The sequence below is a fragment of the Mytilus edulis genome, chromosome 9 (genome assembly GCF_963676685.1).
Source record: "Mytilus edulis chromosome 9, xbMytEdul2.2, whole genome shotgun sequence".
NCBI lineage: Eukaryota > Metazoa > Mollusca > Bivalvia > Mytilida > Mytilidae > Mytilus > Mytilus edulis.
Window position 1 is genome coordinate 37,897,566 of NC_092352.1, and position 18,242 is coordinate 37,915,807.

The 18,242-nt window shown below is 31.7% G+C and overlaps 2 protein-coding genes across 3 annotated transcripts in view; one reads left to right on the forward strand and one right to left on the reverse strand.

Annotated features, from left to right (window-relative positions):
- LOC139489694 (ankyrin-3-like) overlaps positions 1–18,242 on the forward strand; it is a 36,641-nt gene that overhangs the window by 8,960 nt on the left and 9,439 nt on the right. The window contains exons 2-4 of one of the 2 annotated variants that reach the window (XM_071276360.1): positions 10,613–10,755; positions 16,369–16,787; positions 17,731–17,899. In XM_071276360.1, coding sequence (XP_071132461.1) covers positions 10,665–10,755; positions 16,369–16,787; positions 17,731–17,899 — 679 coding nt within the window. In that variant the 5' untranslated portion in view covers positions 10,613–10,664. Of the gene's footprint in view, positions 1–10,585; positions 10,756–16,368; positions 16,788–17,730; positions 17,900–18,242 lie in introns of both variants that reach the window. The other variant, XM_071276361.1, reaches the window with a different exon arrangement.
- LOC139489943 (zinc finger MYM-type protein 3-like) lies at positions 4,585–6,546 on the reverse strand. Its single transcript, XM_071276791.1, has 2 exons — positions 6,182–6,546; positions 4,585–5,043 (listed from the first exon to the last, which is right to left on the reverse strand). Exons 1-2 carry the CDS (start codon positions 6,544–6,546, stop codon positions 4,683–4,685), a joined length of 726 nt encoding a protein of 241 aa, XP_071132892.1. The 3' UTR covers positions 4,585–4,682.

The window sequence follows — 18,242 nt, forward strand, 5'->3', positions numbered from 1 at the left end:
ATAGTGATGTGACATCAATATTACTTTTTCTCGTAAAGTACATAGATTTGGTTTTGTCTGCATTGAAGGTTACACCCCATTCTCCTGCCCATTGATCTAATGATTCTAGATCTTGCCCCAGGGATTCAGCTGCTGATCTCTCATCATGTACAACACAATATAGACAAGTATCATCTGCAAACAGTTAATTTTGTTTGTAACCACATCTACTATGTCATTCACAAACAATAAAAACAGAAAAGGGCCCAAGATGGACCCTTGAGGGACTCCTGCCTTGACAGTATTCCAGTTAGAAAAAAACCCATTTACTCCAACCCTTTTTTGTCTATCAGAAAGAAAACTTTTGAACCAGTTAAGCAAATTACCCTTTATTCCATATTTTCTTAACTTATATAGAAGTCCCATGTGCCATACACGATCAAATGCCTTTGACACATCGCAAAAAATAAATCTGACATCTTTCCCTTTGTCAAGATTTTTTACAATCTCATCATATAATAAAAGTAACTGATTTATAGTAGAGTCCTTGTTTCGGAACCCTGACTGTTGGTCAGTTAATATTGCATGATCATGTATATAGTTATGTAAATACTTAAAAATAATTTTCTCCAATATTTTGCTAAAACAATTAGTAACAGAGATAGGTCTGTAGTTTGAAACATTGTCCTGATCTCCTTTACCCTTGTAGATAGCTGATACATTTGCAAGTTTCCAATCACTGGGAACTATTCCTGATTGTAAGCTTTTATTAAATATGAATGTTAAAGGTGTAACCAGTGATGGGAAAATTGCCTTAAGAAATTTTGAAGGTAGCTTGTCAGGTCCAGCTGGTTTGTTAATATTTAAAATTTGAAAATGGTCAATCACATCCTGCTCTGTTATCACTATGGCAGACAGCTCATAGGGTGCCAAAGGTGGAACATTAGGTAGTTGAGGTTCTGTGTCAAATTTTGATATTGAGCAAAAATAATCATTTATGGCTGTGGCTTTCTCAATGGGGTGAATGAGAATCTCTCCATTTACCTTATTGGGAGAATTTTGACTCTCTTTATTTTTAAATTTGCAAACACTCTTAGCTATTCTCCACCACTTCCCTGGGGGGATTGATTTATCGACTAGGGAATTATGCAAGTTAATCAGGTACTGACATTTAGCTTCTCTTACTAGATCAATCACTTCATTTCTAAGTTCTTTAAATTTTTTCCAGTCTGAAATTAAATTTCTTGATTTAGCTTTTTTGTAAGCACGGTTACGCTTTCGCATTTTAACTTTAATACTGGTTGTGATCCAAGGTTTGTCCCTGGGTCTAACCAATACTTTTTTTTTTGGAATATATGTGTCCATGACATGATGAACTTTTTGGTTAATTAAACCATTTATCTTATTAATGTCATGAACATTTTTAAAGCATTCATTCAAGTTTTTTCTTTGTAAATACATGTTTGCTGATGCATAGTCACCACTCTCATAGTCATAAACTACTTTTGAATAAGCCTTTTGCCTAGCTGTGGAATAATTAATCTCAATAAGTGTCGGAGAGTGGTCGCTACAAAAACGTGGTAGTACCATACTATTTCTTAGTAAACTAAGATTATTTATGTATATAGGGTCTAAGAGTGTTGCAGTTGAGGAGGTTATTCGAGTAGGTTCCTTAACAACATTTTCTATGCCATATCTTTCACAGATTCTTGATATCCTACTAGTCGGACTTGCTTTTATTAAATCTATGTTTAAGTCACCAAGCAATATTACATTTTTATCAGTATCTATTACATTATCTAATAAATTTTCAAAATGGTCTAGTGATGTGACTGGTGCATTTGGAGGTCTATAAAAACATACAACTAAGAATCTACCAGTTTGTGTTGTAATTTCAACACAAACTGATTCTAATTCAGCTATTTCTAAGTTACTACGGCGTTTACAATGGAGACTATATCTTACATAGATCAAAATTCCTCCTCCACCGTCATTTGACCTGTCTTTTCTGAATAAGTCAGGATTATGAAAATTTGGCATTACCAAATCAGTACTGCCAACATTTGCTTTTAAGATTAAGAATCGAAAACACATGACACTTGCGTGATTTTGAACGCCTCGAAAAGGGAAAAAAAATCTACACCAAATCAATACAGAATTACTTTAATCAATGTGAGCAATGGATTCCGTAAATACTATTTAATATATATAAAGAACATTCATGAAATATTTGCCACTGGACGTTAAGCAACCAACAATCAATCAATCAATATGTAATTTAAACTGAGTAAAACAAAATTAGCAACATATGTTTTAAGGTTTATGTACCCTTCTGTAGCCATTTTTGTACGAACTTTTCAAACTTCAATTGTATCAAAACTACAGATATTATGAATAATAGAGATAGGCTATTTTGTACATATTCCAAGGGGAAACTTAATGCAAAGCATTATTTTTTACTGTTCCATTACATTTAATAGAAAAAGAGGACTTTGTGGCAAATAAATCAAGATTTTTATAGAAAATCCACAGCCTTTATCCTTGTACTCTCATATTTGGCAATTTGATGACTGATAGATAAAGGATTATTGCATGCAGTGCTAGCATTGATTTCCTTAAAACAAGTTTATAAATGTAGTTATTGGTTAAGACAAGTATAAATATGACCAAAATCATGTACACCTTTTAGGGTGCGCTCGACTTTAGTGACTCAGCACGAGGTGTTTTGGAATTTACAGGTTACTTAGAACTTTTTGCAAAAAATAAACACTAGCACATCATAGAAAATCAAGTGAGTAATTTATGTCTCAAATTTTATAACAAAAATCTCTGTATTAAAGGCTGTGGATTTTCTATAAAAATCTTGATTTATTTGCCACAAAGTCCTTTTTTCTATCAAATGCAATGAAACAGTAAAAAATGATGCTTTGCATCAAGTTTCCCCTTGGAACATGTACTAAATGGCCTATCTCTATTATTTATTATATCTTTAGTTTTGATACAATTGAGGTTTGAAAAATTCGTACAAAAATGGCTACAGAAGGGTACATAAACCTTAACTTAAGAAAAAATATATTCAAAATGTCCAAAATTGGGAAATAATTTGTAAACTTTGAACTAATGTAAAAGCACAACATATCGTATATGTTCTCTTTAACGGCAATGTATTTATGTCTATACTTAGAAGTGTTTTATTGTAAACATAAACTCTACAAATTTGCTGCTAACCTTTTTTAATTACTGAGTATACTATATATAATTGAACAAAACAAGTGTTCAAGAACACCTTTAGTGTACGACAAGCTTAAGTGACTCAGCATGAAGTTATGGTGATTATAAACAATAATACATGACGTATGATAACGTAACATGGACGAACATGTGAGTATTTTTTATTCTTAAAAGTTTATTAACAAAATTCTTAAAAACAGTCTAGGGTTTTGAAAAAAAATATAAAAATTCCTGCAAGCTCACAATTGTACTAAGACACTGACCATTCATTTTTTCAGGGGTACGAGTTTTTATAAAAATAAATTATTTGATTTTGAATTTGAAGCAAACTCATAATTGTTTTGGATGAGCTTGTTTCTAGAATGAAATTCAAAACAGTGTGGCTGTGGCCATTGATTGACACATTAAATTCATCCATTGCCTGGGACAATTTACTTGAACGTTTGTCTGTAACGATCACTGTTCACGACGTACCTACGATAGACATTTAAACTGTTGGGTCACCAAAGGTTTCTTAACGCCTTTAATTATAAAATAATTCGAAAAATTAATCAGGAATAACCTTTATGTTTTGATTTATATAATTGATATAAATCAAAACATCGTGTTATTTCTGATTAATTTTTCGAATTACTTTATTAAGGTGTTGAGAACCTTTGGTGACCCCATAGTTTAAGTGTCTTTAAAAAGTACATAGTGAGCAGTGGTCGTAACATACAAACGTTCACCTAAATTGTCCAAGTCAATGGATGAATTTAATGTGTCAATCAATGGCCACAGCCACACTGTTTTGAATTTCATTCTATTTTGATTGGTGAATTGATAGATAAAATTGAGTTGTAAAAGAATACGCCATTAAAAAAAGAACGTTTGCGGTCATTGTCGAAGAACATAGAAGTAGTTAATCAGAATAAATGAGTCGTCTTTTCTGCTGCTGTTTGACTTTAAAATTACTCGCAAGTTTGAAAATCGACCACAGTGAGGGGCTGAATTATTTGTATTTTGACTTAAGTTGTTTAATGTAAATTGCGTGAAATTTCAAAATAACTTGTTGCATAATTTATACATAGCATTAGTCATTAAATGTGCTACAATTTAAGTTTATCTATATACTTACAAATGATCAATGTACTTCATGTATAGTCGAACTATACATCTATCTGGGTTGGCTGCTATCTTCGTAGGCGTAGACTTGTTTCTGTTTAATTCTTCTTGTTTTTAATCCACCTTGATTACTCTTCGAAATATCTTCGGAATATTTTAGGCAGGTCTCTCCATTTCTTTCCAATATAGTTATTTGGGAATTCTTCATTCTCAAGTTTCTGTGCTCTTTTCCAGCCCGAAGAGCGTAGTGTAATCCAATCAAATACACTATGGTGTCCACTAGCCTTCCTGGATTACTGTCACCTAAAATACCTCTCTGCCACAAAAGTTCTTCCTCCTCAATTAGAATAGTTTCCGCTTTCTTCTTGTTAATGCCTAGTCCTGCTGCTGCCCTCTGTTTCATGGTGATATCCAAGGTGTTTTTTCACTTGTAAAAAGGCATCCTCGTTCAGGAACTTATAACATTTTCCTTTTTGTTCAAAATGCATTTGAATGTTAATCAAAATCTCGTACAATGTTTGACCCGGATAATCTTCACCATTTTCTTTTATAACCTCGCATATGAATCTAGATAACGAATAACACAGTTCATCTTTTGTCATTTCTTCAATATCAGGTGCAATACAACTTATATTCTCGTCGCGTTTCGCCAATTCATTTCTTTCCAACTGCCATTTTCTAAAAACATTTATCGCCCATCTCATCTTTTTCTTTGTATTATCAGCAGTACTGAAAATAGAAGACAATTTGCCAGATTAAAAGCGAAGACATAAAGTGCATATCCCTAATTTAAATTTACCATCATACAGTACCCTTTTCCCATTTCTGTAGCAACATAAGATATTTCGGTGATTCTATATTTATTTTCATTCTATAGCTCATTTCTACGCAATTGATTGATAAATGCATACAGTTTCATCATAAATACTTAATATATAAGAAATATTTGCCACTGGACGGTAATCAACCAACAGTCAATCAATTATTTAACATTCCGAACAAAATCTATTTGCTTGATTTTTTGGGTTGCAGTCTCAACGACGAATATAAAATTCTCTGCCAAACTTTTATAATGTGACACATATGCATTCGGAAATTAGCTCTAAATAATTCTTTATTCATTTAAAAGGTTATCAGAAATAAAGATTATTAGTTATCAAATATAGTACATAGAGATTTTTTACAGATAACTTACATGAATTATCTTAAGTTTGTTGGTTAAGGAAGGTTTCATATATCATTACAGCTAATTTACTACTGCTTGTAGAGTAAAACTTTGGTTGGCTTGCTTGCTTTGTTAGTATAATTGCTTATTCAAGCTTTGTAATTAAGATTGACATCTCTAAACAATATATATATATGGCATAGTTAAACCTGTATATATCATATTTGAATTTAATTGCATTTGATTGTACAATATACAAACAAAGCAAGCAAGCTAACCAAAGTCTTCCTCTACATGCATTAGGAAATTAGCTGTAAAATGATTTTTTATATACCATAAACCAGACATTTATCAAACATATATAATATATGGAATTTGAAAAAAGAAAGGAAATCATGATGTATCGATTACTATGGAACTGACACATACTTCCTATAAGTACACGGAAAAGGCAAAGAAACGACAGTTTTATAGCCGTTTTTTATATCTAAAAGTTAATAAAACGATTTCGACATGGGGTAAAAACTCGCGCTTTACTTAATTTCAAGATGGAACCTAACCCGAACTAAGAGAATTTTTTTGCGATATATATCGATCACAGCTTTGTGTTAATCAACTAAATGCATATTATATGTGTATTATCCCCTTCCACCGTTTGACTGATACTGCAAGTATACATTTAAGAAAAAAAATAGTTTTTACCTTTTAACTGCAATTCTTTTAATCTCGTCGTCAGACACGATTCTTTTTATTCTTTTGTTGGTGTTTTCTGGACCGGTTACAGCAGCAGCAATGGCGATGGGTGGATGTTGGGTCTCGATTTGTTCAGCCCATGCAGCTAGGTCATCGTAAATTTCAGGAGATTCTAGGTCTAGATCTGAGTTACCATTCCCAATGAGGCTAAACACATCATCTTGGTCAAGCAATTGAAAGTCTGCAGTTTGTATATCTTCCAATTCATCTGGAACTGGTAATCCAAAAAGGGAGCATATGTCTTCAGCTGGTTCATCAGGTTCTTGGAAAAAACGATTCTGCGTCAAGAATAAGTCGTCTCCGTCTTGAAACATTTTGTGCAGTATGTTTAATTAGATTAGGATTTGCTTAAATACACTTTAATACACATTCGGATTATTTCTTTATTTTTTACTCCGAATATATTTTAGAAAAGAGCTCATGATGAGTTAAAATCAGAAAAACAGTACATTTTGTTTAATGAAGGCTCGATGCAGGAATTATAATGTATAAAGGGATGAATAAATTTATCGTATTACAATGGTATCATTAAAAAAAGTTAAGAAATCTAACCTATTTTCGATACAAACTTTTTATATTTATTCAATTACAATAAAAATATCAATGAAAAAAAAAGTTTTGTTAAAAAAAAATCCCCTTTACTGGACATTATCGTCTTTCTATATTTAGCTTGCAGTTCAAAGGTATATATCTTTTATTTTATATTAAGCCAGTCGTGAATAAACGAAAATTTTAAATAAATTTTATGAATTGACATTGAAACTTGGAAAGTAAAATATTGTTTCAACTATGTTTTTAAATTTTTTAACGACAAATGCTTAAAAACAGTATCTTATAGGTACAATTGCCAATGTACTTATTGGATATTAAAAACAAATAGAACATTTCAGAAGACTTTCCATTCATTAACATATTAGCACAGCTTCAATTGAGCGATTTTTTTTAGCTGACTCAAAGATCATTGTAAAGTTCGAATTGTAAAATTTCACGTACACTTTTGAGTTACCCTCTCCACCGATCCAACCCCAGCCCTGTCTGTCCCACCCCTCCTGCCATTAAAAAATAGTATTTGTTTTAATCGATCTTTTTTTTATTTAAATTTCGCATTTCTTATTAAAAAAAAACTTCCTTAGGTAAATGATACAGTAATTTAGTAATGAACATACGTGCGTTAATTTATACGAAAGACGTGATACGTTGTTTTTCTCTAACTGATTATGTTTGAACTTTTATTTATAAATGCATCGTTGAACATGATAACATGGCTATTTATACATCACTTACAATACCTGCTAATTAAGAAAAGGATTTAATTTTGAAAAGAAATCAACACAATAGTTTAAGTGATAGATACAATGGATAAGCGTAGATTCATGAAAAACAAACCATTCGCCCTCCGGGCTCATGGTTTCTTTTTCAAGAATCTACGCTTATCCATTGTATCTATATCACTGAGATATTACAATAAGACTCACGTATTTGTTTGGAATAAGAAAAGGAAAGGGTGTTAAATATTTATAGAATAACTAATCGAAGAATTCAAATAGAGAAAAATATTCAACGAGTGACCGAACAACACATTAATTTACGAATGCGCGTAGCGCATGAGTTAATTATCAGTGTTGTTCGGTCACGAGTTGAATATTTTTCGATATTTGAATTCTTTGATTAGTTATTCTTTTTATTACATTGGGAAATGGCTCTTTTTTATGAAATTAATGTAGAAAATGTAAGGAACTATATGTTTTTCCTACGCATGTTTTGATCCGACGTTATCGACGTCTTGACAACGCCTATTGTTGTATGACGTCAGAGAGTGAAATGACCACGTTTATTTCACATGTGAAATTATCGGTTTTTATTTGACTGGGAAATAAATGTAATTCATTGCAACCAATGTAATAATTGTTTATACCTATGAATGCTATGATTTTAATACATATCTCTTGTGGTTGTCGCCTATTATCTTTTTTCTTGCATGAATAGTTTTTTCCCGTATCATACAACAAGAAATCTGCAAAAAAACAGCGTTAATCTGATTGTCTAATATAGCATCATTATACTGTATTACAGAATTTCTACTGGCTATTGGTTAGGTCATCGATGCCTTTCAAAGGTTACGACGATGTATAATTCGTCTATGACAACGTATATATGTGATTTCTTCCATTATATACAAAACAATAACACTTTTCACCGGACAGTCTTCTTTTTGCCACTTTTTATTACATTTTGAAGCGTACAGAAGGTCTTAAAATGTCTGATGTTTAAGTTTGACACCGGAAAAGAATATATGACGTTATTTTAGAATGTGCAAAAGACTTTATCAACGATTGTTTGGGGTTTTTTTTCTAATACAACACAGTTAGAAAAAGTTTAACAACTTGTGAGAATTGGATATTGCTTGATATCAACTCTCGTTATTTTATCTAAATAGTAACAATAACCTCACCGAAGGCTAGTTTATTTTCAATACTAAAGTAACGAGGTCCAATGTGTTAGTCGTTATGGGGTAAAAACGACACATCAAAGAATTGAACTTTATATATAGCTAATATAGGACAATGGTGTTGATTAAAATTTACAACATTCCAGACCCTTTGTTTTCCACATAATTAATATTGCCAACAATTAACAAGTTCCAGGTAAAATCCAATACCGATACCAATAGTATATTCACCTGTTACCTCAATGATTACCTTATCTGTACGTTCCAAGCTAACAGGTGCACCACCAAACGGTGTATTTAGGATTTCATATATACACGGGTCATAAGCACAGGGTTTACACTTCTAAATTTAAGCATTTCTCCATTCCATGCCCTATTGTTTTCCAAATAATTAACATTACCAATAATTGATCAGTTTCACGTCGACGGGTTCAAACAGAAAGTTTTTGAAAGCAGAGAAAACTGTGCATTTTATAATCAGTATGACTTTATCAGAAGACAATACCAATACTAAAAAATGAGGCTTACACAAAGTTGTACACTTCAATCAGTCACAGATCCGCGATATCGCGGGTGTGTTCCAGTTATATTTGAATTTAATAGCTCGAGTTGACATCAAGCTATATTTGTTATGGAATATATTAGTAAACATCTTGTACTAGCCTGAAAACGTGTTCATGTAGGATATTGACGTCCTACTTTCTTTTTTCGCTTGGAACCAAAACCTTTTTTTTAATCGAGGCATTAGTTTGCGGCCTGGCTTTTAAATTGAACAAGGGCATTAAACATTTTCCATAACGTTCGCTAAATATTTGTCAATTAAAGTCATATTAGCAATTAATGAATCAAACAATCATTATGGAACATGTGTTTATTAAAAAACTTAAACATTATTAATTTTTCGATCAATCAATAAATTATTCAATCTAACAAACGCACCCATCTAATCAAACGAGTAATGAATGCGGAATTCCACGAGTAGTATGATAGTCTGCTAAATTTCGACCAATCACCCAATCAGTTTACCTACCTTAGTAGTACAAACCAACCTATTCATATAAAAACATGCAATTTGTTGTGTTTGAGATTATGATTTTTACCATTTGATTAGAGACTTAACGTTTTTGAGTTTACCTCGGAGTTCAGTATTTTTATGATTTTACTTTTTGATGTAACATGTGTTATCCAAAGTTTTTGCCCATCTAATCAATCAACCAATTATCATGTTAGAAGATGGAAATACTTCACTCATATGTACTTCTATATTTATTGGAAGCAATAACAAAACAGTTATTGGTGTGGAGAGTAGTCAATGATTATATTAATGCTTTTGAGACTACCCTTATCTAAATGTCTCAACTGTAAACTCTCGACTGTCAAATGTAAATATAATATTTATCCATTCAAGACGAAATTTGAAGGTGGAATCTGTTTCTTAATAATTTTTCACCGATGCAGACAAACTCAAATATTTTTTTTTTGATTGATCTGCAAGAATATGTGTTTTTTTTATGTAACGTCATAAGGCATTGCCGCCTTTTTTCATGACGTCACAATATGAAATTTAAAGGAAAACCAACAAATTTAACATCATCAATGAATTTTGACCAATGAAGAACTGAGACCAAACGAAGCACACGTTGATTAAATAAAAATTATCAGGTCAGGAAAGGAATAAATCGCGCAAGAATTAGAGAAACATTTATGTATCATGTCTACTAAGAGTACAATGTAGATTCTTTAATGAGTAACAGTAACAAAGAAAGCGTAGAATTTTTAGTATTATCAGTACAGATTATGATAGACTTTCCCCAAATAAACGGAGACTGTACTATAAAAAATCATTTTTTTGTCAAACAATTAGTATCATACGTGTTAATTTTGTTTAACTATTTACTAAAAAGAGAAGTGTCATTCTATTACATATATAGTTCAAGTAAAAAAGATATCTAATCAAAAGTATAGAAGCTGAGATCAACAGAGATGGCACTACATAGCATCATTTCATCACTGCAATCAAGATTGCCACAAGATCTACAAGGACAGATCCAGGCATCAGTATCCAGTAGCACAGGTAATAAAAACAATTATCATATACTTAGACTAAATAACATATGATTTTTACTGTATGATAATAGCATTAAATTAACGTAAATTCCATATTTTTCGAATTGGTGCTTAGCGGGCTGATATGAAAAGTTTATCACATGCTTCGATTGTTATCACATGCCTTTCCGTAACGTTATCACATGGCATTCCGGTGATACTCGGCAAATTCCGGAAAATACACCCAAATGCTACGTTTTCAGTGAAAAACATTACGAAATAGTGTACAAAACAATTATTTACTAAGTCTGATACTGAAAAGTATATTGTGTAAATTAATAACAAAAAAAATAAAAATAAAAAAAACAAACAAATTATTAAATAAATGCATTCTTTATAAGTTGCAAACATAATTTAGAAAGTTACTTTGAAAAGGTTGACTTTTCCAAACAGTGTTCATTATGTATATTGTTGTTTTTGTTTTGGTTTGTCGAGTCGTCCATATTAAAAATGTGTTCTGCTCTGCTGAGGCATATGGTAGAAAGATTTGATATCGAATGTACTAAATTTGAGTCCGACGTCCTTGAACTTTTCAATCTTTGAACTTCTATTTGGGAACCACGTAAAAGGATCAATATATGAATCGGTTATTTTTCTCCATTGTTGAAGCATATGATAAAAAGATCATAACATGTCATTTTTCATATCGCATGTATTATCAGCCCTCGGTCAATATCAGCCCTCGAGCCATGCGGCTCTTGGGCTGATATTGAACCTAGGGCTGATAATACATGCGATATGAAAAATGCCATGTAATAATCTGATAGTATAATATCTCAACAAGCTTTGAATATGTATATATAGAATCGGTCCATATCACTGTGTCTAAACCACACCGGCAAAATATGTTCGGACTCGATGGTATCTAACATCCGGCACAATGACGGAACATCAATAGACAGAAGAAAGATAAGCTTCTCCTTATTTTCTTTTTTTATGATATCGAAGAATATATATACATATACAATTATTTTCTATTGTGATATGCAATATTTTCTACAACCGTTCTATATTAACGGAGAAATAGTAAAAATGCACGTCAAAATGACGAATTGAGTGAACCTTGCTTCGAAATTGTTTAATTTCTCTTTAAATTGTTCACATTGTACGGAAAGAAAAGTACGGGAAGATAGATACTGACACGGAGATTTCAAATCTTGTCATAATAAACATCTCAATACTTGTATTTCTGAGTATGGAACGAAAGAAATGGGTCATGTCAAAATGGAACTGGCCGGTTTTTGACAATGTTTACCACCCCGTTTTGTCATAGATTTCACAATGCATAACCCGGTTTGGTCAAATAAAAAAAATCATAATCGCATTACATTATAATTGATAATTTAACTTCAGTATTAAAAAGGAGTTTTGTGGGTCGTTGGAAAACAAGTTCTTTCACAGGTCAACGGCTTATTATTTATATGATCAGTCTCAGATTCAAATAGATAATAAGCAAACACTTGAATTCCTACTCTTATAGAACACAAATAATTTTAATTTTACTTTGCATTTAAATTTTTTTAACAGCAAAATAGATAGAAATGAAGGTTATAACGCAAATTGATGTTAAAGCTCTCAAATATGCGTTTTCTATATGAAATATGGAAAATATGTTTAAACTTGAAAATCGAAACACAGAATTGATATGTGATTTTCTCGCACAATAGAATGGGCACCATCATAAGTAATCTAATCATTATACGTAGGTAATCTTTTCTATGATCGTTAAAAATAAATCATCTTAAGTATAGACGTTGATAATAAGACAAATGTATATGCATGTATAATCGACATAGAAAATGAATGTTTATAGGAAGAAAAGGATTACAACTACCATGCATTAATTTTTTTTTATCATTAATTGTATATTACGTTAGATGTATTTGGCACAACTTTTTGGAATTTTGGATCCTCAATGCTCTTCAACTTTGTACTTGTTTGGCTTTACAAATATTTTGATATGAGCGTCACTGATGAGTCTTATGTAGACGAAACGCGCGTCTGGCGTACTATAAATTATAATCCTGGTACCTTTGATAACTATTTACACCACTGGGTCGATGCCACTGCTGGTGGACGTTTCGTCTCCGAGGGTATCACCAGCCCAGTAGTCAACACTTCGGTGTTGACATGAATATCAATAATGTGGTCATTTTTATAAATTTCCTGTTTACAAAACTTTGAATTTTTCGACAAACTAAGGATTTTCTTATCACAGGCATAGATTACCTTAGCTGTATTTGGCACAACTTTTTGGAATTTTGGATCCTCAATGCTCTTCAACTTTGTACTTGTTTGGCTTTACAAATATTTTGATATGAGCGTCACTGATGAGTCTTATGTAGACGAAACGCGCCTCTGGCGTACTATAAATTATAATCCTGGTATCTTTGGAAACTATATAGTAACTATACTACTATGTATAAATTAGTATTATAGTCTCAGGTCATCGACAAAATTCAATATTATAATAAATATTTTTTAACCCATGGAAGTAATATTTAAATATTACTTCCATGGTTAACTTAACTTAAAAAAAAAACGGGTCTGTACTGTCGCCATTGTGTTATGATGATCGTACACTGACGTTGGTCAATATATTTTGACACCGGATTCAGTTTATTTCAAAGTGGACGTAATTCGAACAACTTTTACATACCGCCGAGCGTAGCGAGTCGAACAATCTTTCCACTACTATTTGCTTTAAAAAATCGTTTAATACATGAATCAATATAGTTTTGGCAATCAAAGGTGGGGTCGGGGGCGTGCAACCTATACGTCTTCTAGATTCGCCACTTATCTTATAAAGTGTACACCGAATTTAAATATTGTAAGAAATAAGAAAACAGGGACACCCGTGAAATCGGATTATGTGAGTTTGATTATGTTTATTATTAACATTTTCATTGATATTATTAAACAAGCGAGATCAAGTGATTCTAATTCATAGCGTTTCGAACTATTCGTATAAAGCTGCATATGACAAAAGTAAGAAGGTTTGACTGCAACATATACAAGTATGGAACACAGATCTAACGAATTGTTTTCCTATTTGCCATATGTCCATTGTTCTTGCCCTTGACCTCATTTCTATATTATTTTTCCTTTGGCCACATGACGATTCAAGTGACCGTAAACTAATTTCCTTCATTAATTGGTAAATGTTAAGGGTTTTGTTTTGTTGGTTTTAATGATTAGAATATGTTCATGTCCGTCTGGCAGGATTCATTAGACCTCGACTTAAATGGTTCCATAAACAATCGGTTAAGTTTCTGTGACCATTTTTTTAAATTTTACAGACCTTCAAAATAAATTGAATTGCGATCATTTAAGCATTTGTGACAGTTCAGTGCGTACACTTATAAGTATAAATAATATGTCTTATTTGTTTTTATTGAAAACAACCGCCAGTGAAGTTGTTTGCTATGTCCAATCAAGTTATCTCGTTCGTGAAATTTGAAATTTTCAGTTGTTACACAATTATTTTTTTAAATTCAAGAACGGTGTAATTTTGTTTGGAATTTTTGGTTGTTTTTAGCTCACTTGACCTAACAGGAAAAGTATTTTTTTCATCTGTTGGCACCGGTCGACCGTCGTTCATTATCTTTTAATACAATTTTTTAAATACATTTTCATATCTAAAATTACTAGGCTGCATTTAACAAACCTTATCTAAAATCATATGTCTTTTTTTATTATAATTAGGGTATCTAGTTCTAAAAAGTTTACTGTGACCCCGCTTGTCAACCAAGATGGCCGTCATGGCTAGAAATAAACATAGGGGGACATGCAAGTGCATGATGTCAATTATTTAAAAACAGCCGTAGACGTAGAAAATTCGAAAGGGCCAGATGATTATCTTCAAAATGTTGAGCTCTACCATTTGTCCATTTACTATAAAATTCTCACATAAGTTCTTAAAGGAGTTATTGCATTGCCCTTAAATGACGAATTTGAAGTTCTTTTTATCAATGTCTATATATTATTTTCAAACATATAAAAGTCATATAGCAAAAATAATTTAGGAAGTCAAGATATACAAATAAATCGAATTGGCCGATATCGTTATAAAACTTATTGACCTTTTTAATTAAGAGTTTTTTTTTTCATTTATTTGCGTTTTTACACGTTTATATACATCCGTCCGTCCGTCTGTCCTTCCTTCCATCCGTCCGTTCCTTAATCCAGTATCAGTCATTCTGTCCGTCTGTCCGTCTATCTATCCGTCTATCCTTCTGTCCAGCGTAAACATGTCGCACCGTAACTTGAGAACAGCTTATCTAATTTTCATGAAACTTAACAAAGTTATTTCTTATAATGGTCAATCGATCTGTAAACCTTTTCGTGAAAATCAAATTAAATCTTTTAGAGTTACAGGTCTTTGTAAGTAAGGAGTGTGTTTACTTCTTAGTACTATAAATCTTAACTTCTGCATACTTTTTGGTGATGTTTAAAATTTTGTTTATTAAGCGTTATTTAGGGTTTTTGTAAAAAAAAAGGGGGTCACATATTGTGATGTATCTCAAAACCTATATAAAAAAAATATCATAATGTTATAAAATAATTAGATATCAGTGTTTGCTATTGAGTATTCATATTCCATTTAAAATTAGTTTGAAGATCAGTGAAATAATGGATACGCCTTTCATTAGGAAAATCTGTATTACTATAATTACCTATGTCCAAAAGTGTCCGTTTAAAATAACTTTAAACAAGCCAAGTTTACTTTACAATAAATATATATTCAAATTTTTTCGAGAGACAATGATCAGATCCGTGTTAACGTTGCTTTTCATAAATTGTTGGTTTTAAACAAATTGGAAAAACCGGGTGATATATATAGACGAAACCGGGTGATTGTGTAGTAAACAACAATGACAAAACCGGTGTACTTTAATTTGACATGGCCCATTTCTTTCGTTCCATACACAGAAATACAAGTATTGAGATGTTCATAATGAAAAGTTTTGCAATCTCCGTGTCAGCATCTATCTTCCCGTACCTTTCTTTCCGTACAATGTGAACAATTTAACGAGAAATTAAACAATTTCGAGGCAAGGTTCACTCAATTTGTCATTTTGACGTGCAATTTTACTTATTTCTCCGTTAATATAGAACGGTTGTAGAAAATATTGCATATCACAATAGAAAATAGTTGTATATGTATATATATTCTTCGATATCATAAAAAAAATAAGAAAATAAGGAGAAACTTATCTTTCTTCTGTCTATTGATGTTCCGTCATTGTGCCGGATGTTAGATACCATCAAGTCCGAACAAATTTTGCCAGTGTGGTTTAGACACAGTGCATAAGTGACATTAACAAAAACTTTACTTTTATTTTTTGAAAGATCACTTTTTGGTTAATGAAATAACTTAAGCATTGCATTATCATTTGCAGTTTACAATCGAAAGGCTAAATTACAGAAAAAGTGAATTAGGCAAAACAAAACTAAAATACCAGTAGGACCCTTATATTTTGAAATTATAAAATAGGAAATATTGATATCGAAAGAACATTTTTTCCTATTATCTGGTTTTTCTTACTTCTTTTCTAAAATAAACAATCTATATTAAAAGGTACCCTAGACCTTGATGACGATGTTAAGAGATGGGTAGTTATAGGACTTGGTCTTCACAACGTCTTGGCTCCAGCTTTAAGAATATTTGTCTGTCAAATTGTAACCAAGATGTATACTTCATTAGTTGCATCTGATCACATCAATACACAAACGTCTCACAACTATCTTAGAACATATCTACCAACAAAAACGAAACTGAACTACGAAGCAATCAACAACAACAAAACTCTTTATGGTGGACAAACGTGGAAATACGACCGTTGTGTTAAAAATCCTTTTGACTTATCGAAGCTTTTCCTACCAACGCATATGGCACAGTACATAGCATTCGATTCCACATGCGATTCGTCAGCATTACTTGCGATTATTATTAATATTGATCAGTTTCCATTGGTCGTACAGGAAGAAGCAAATGAGGTAATATTTTTCTAATAAAAGCAAAGGTAAAAGAACATATCAAGAAAATGTTAGCATTTTGCCTAGTAAAAAAATCAGTAGTGAAATGAAATACTGCTGCAACTGCAGCGGATGGTCATTTCTACAAATTAAGTCTTTTCAGTTAAGCATGTACACCTCTGAGGGGTAAAAAAATTCTAGAATTAAACTTTTTTCTTAACCTGATTTTTGGGTTTATATGATTGTAAAGAAATTATTGGTGAAGTAAAAATCATATTGTGGTGCACTTCTTTTTTTTTTTTTGCTATGGCCCTGATGATTTTCTCATTTTTCATCAATTTTTACCTACTTTTGGGCTATTATTGTGAAAAAAAGAAAAAAACAAATGAAGTGAATCAATATGAATAGTTTTAACTTAAAAAAAAAATATACACTGATGAGTCTTTGAAGACTGGCGCAAATACAAAATTTCTATTATAGTATCTCTCACTTGACACCATTTGCAAGTATGGTCTTGAGGAAACGATGATAGTCCGTCGGAAGGGAATGATAAATGGCTGATCCGTGTTAAGAGATAGCCATATCTCTTGCACGTTAAAGACACTGTTGTTGATTTCAAAAAAGAGCAGGCTAATGCCGCTACAAGGCAGCACTCGTACCCGCAAAGTGAAAAGGGATTAATATAAGTTGCAAAACTTGTTTCCCAGTCCACTATAAATAAATATGTTTAAACTAAACTATGATGAATTTGTTTATTCTATTGACATTTTATGAAAACCGGTCGATTAAAAAACAAAATTATCGTATCGTGTGTTGTCCCTACTCTTGTTGTCTACAAAAAAACTTGACATCCATATCTTTATTATCAATAAATATGTATGACAGTAAAAACATAAGATATTCGACATTCCAAACGATAATAAACCACTCAATAGAAATTTTTATGTATTTGATACAATTTCAGGTTCGTACTTCAGTTAGGAACTGTTGGGCTCATTGTAATTTTTTGCAATGGACTCCCACAAAATTTGCTGCATCCTTTCAGCTTTTGGAAAGATTTATCAAAAAGATGGGTGTCAATGCCACGGAAGAAAACAGAATTTTAGGTGACATACACAAATGGAAAACAGACGGTAAGAGACAATTAAAAATTGGAAGACTAGTGGTGATAATTCAAAATATTTGACATGCTTGTATATATTTTATATTTATAAAATGTAAAGCTCAGTTAACGGTTACACTATGTATGTCGATGTGTGAGTTTTCCTAAAAGCTTTTTCTATATAAATATCATAAAATACTTTGAATGTAAAATTCATTGATTATGGATTTTTTAAATGTGATAAAGTTGTTGAAAATGTAATAGGGACGACAACTTAGACCATAACAAAGAAAAAAGAAAAAAAATATTGTTGAAAATTCTGAAACTTCATAATTATTTTAATTATTATTGGTTTGTTTTAAGTCTTTTCATTT

Excerpts from the sequence above, each read along its gene's own strand:
- LOC139489943 (XM_071276791.1), bottom strand. The coding sequence starts at position 6,546 with ATGTTTCAAGACGGAGACGACTTATTCTTGACGCAGAATCGTTTTTTC. Across the intron at positions 5,044-6,181 it reads AAAAGAATTGCAGTTAAAAG|TACTGCTGATAATACAAAGA; the intron begins GTAAAAACTATT and ends TTCTATTTTCAG.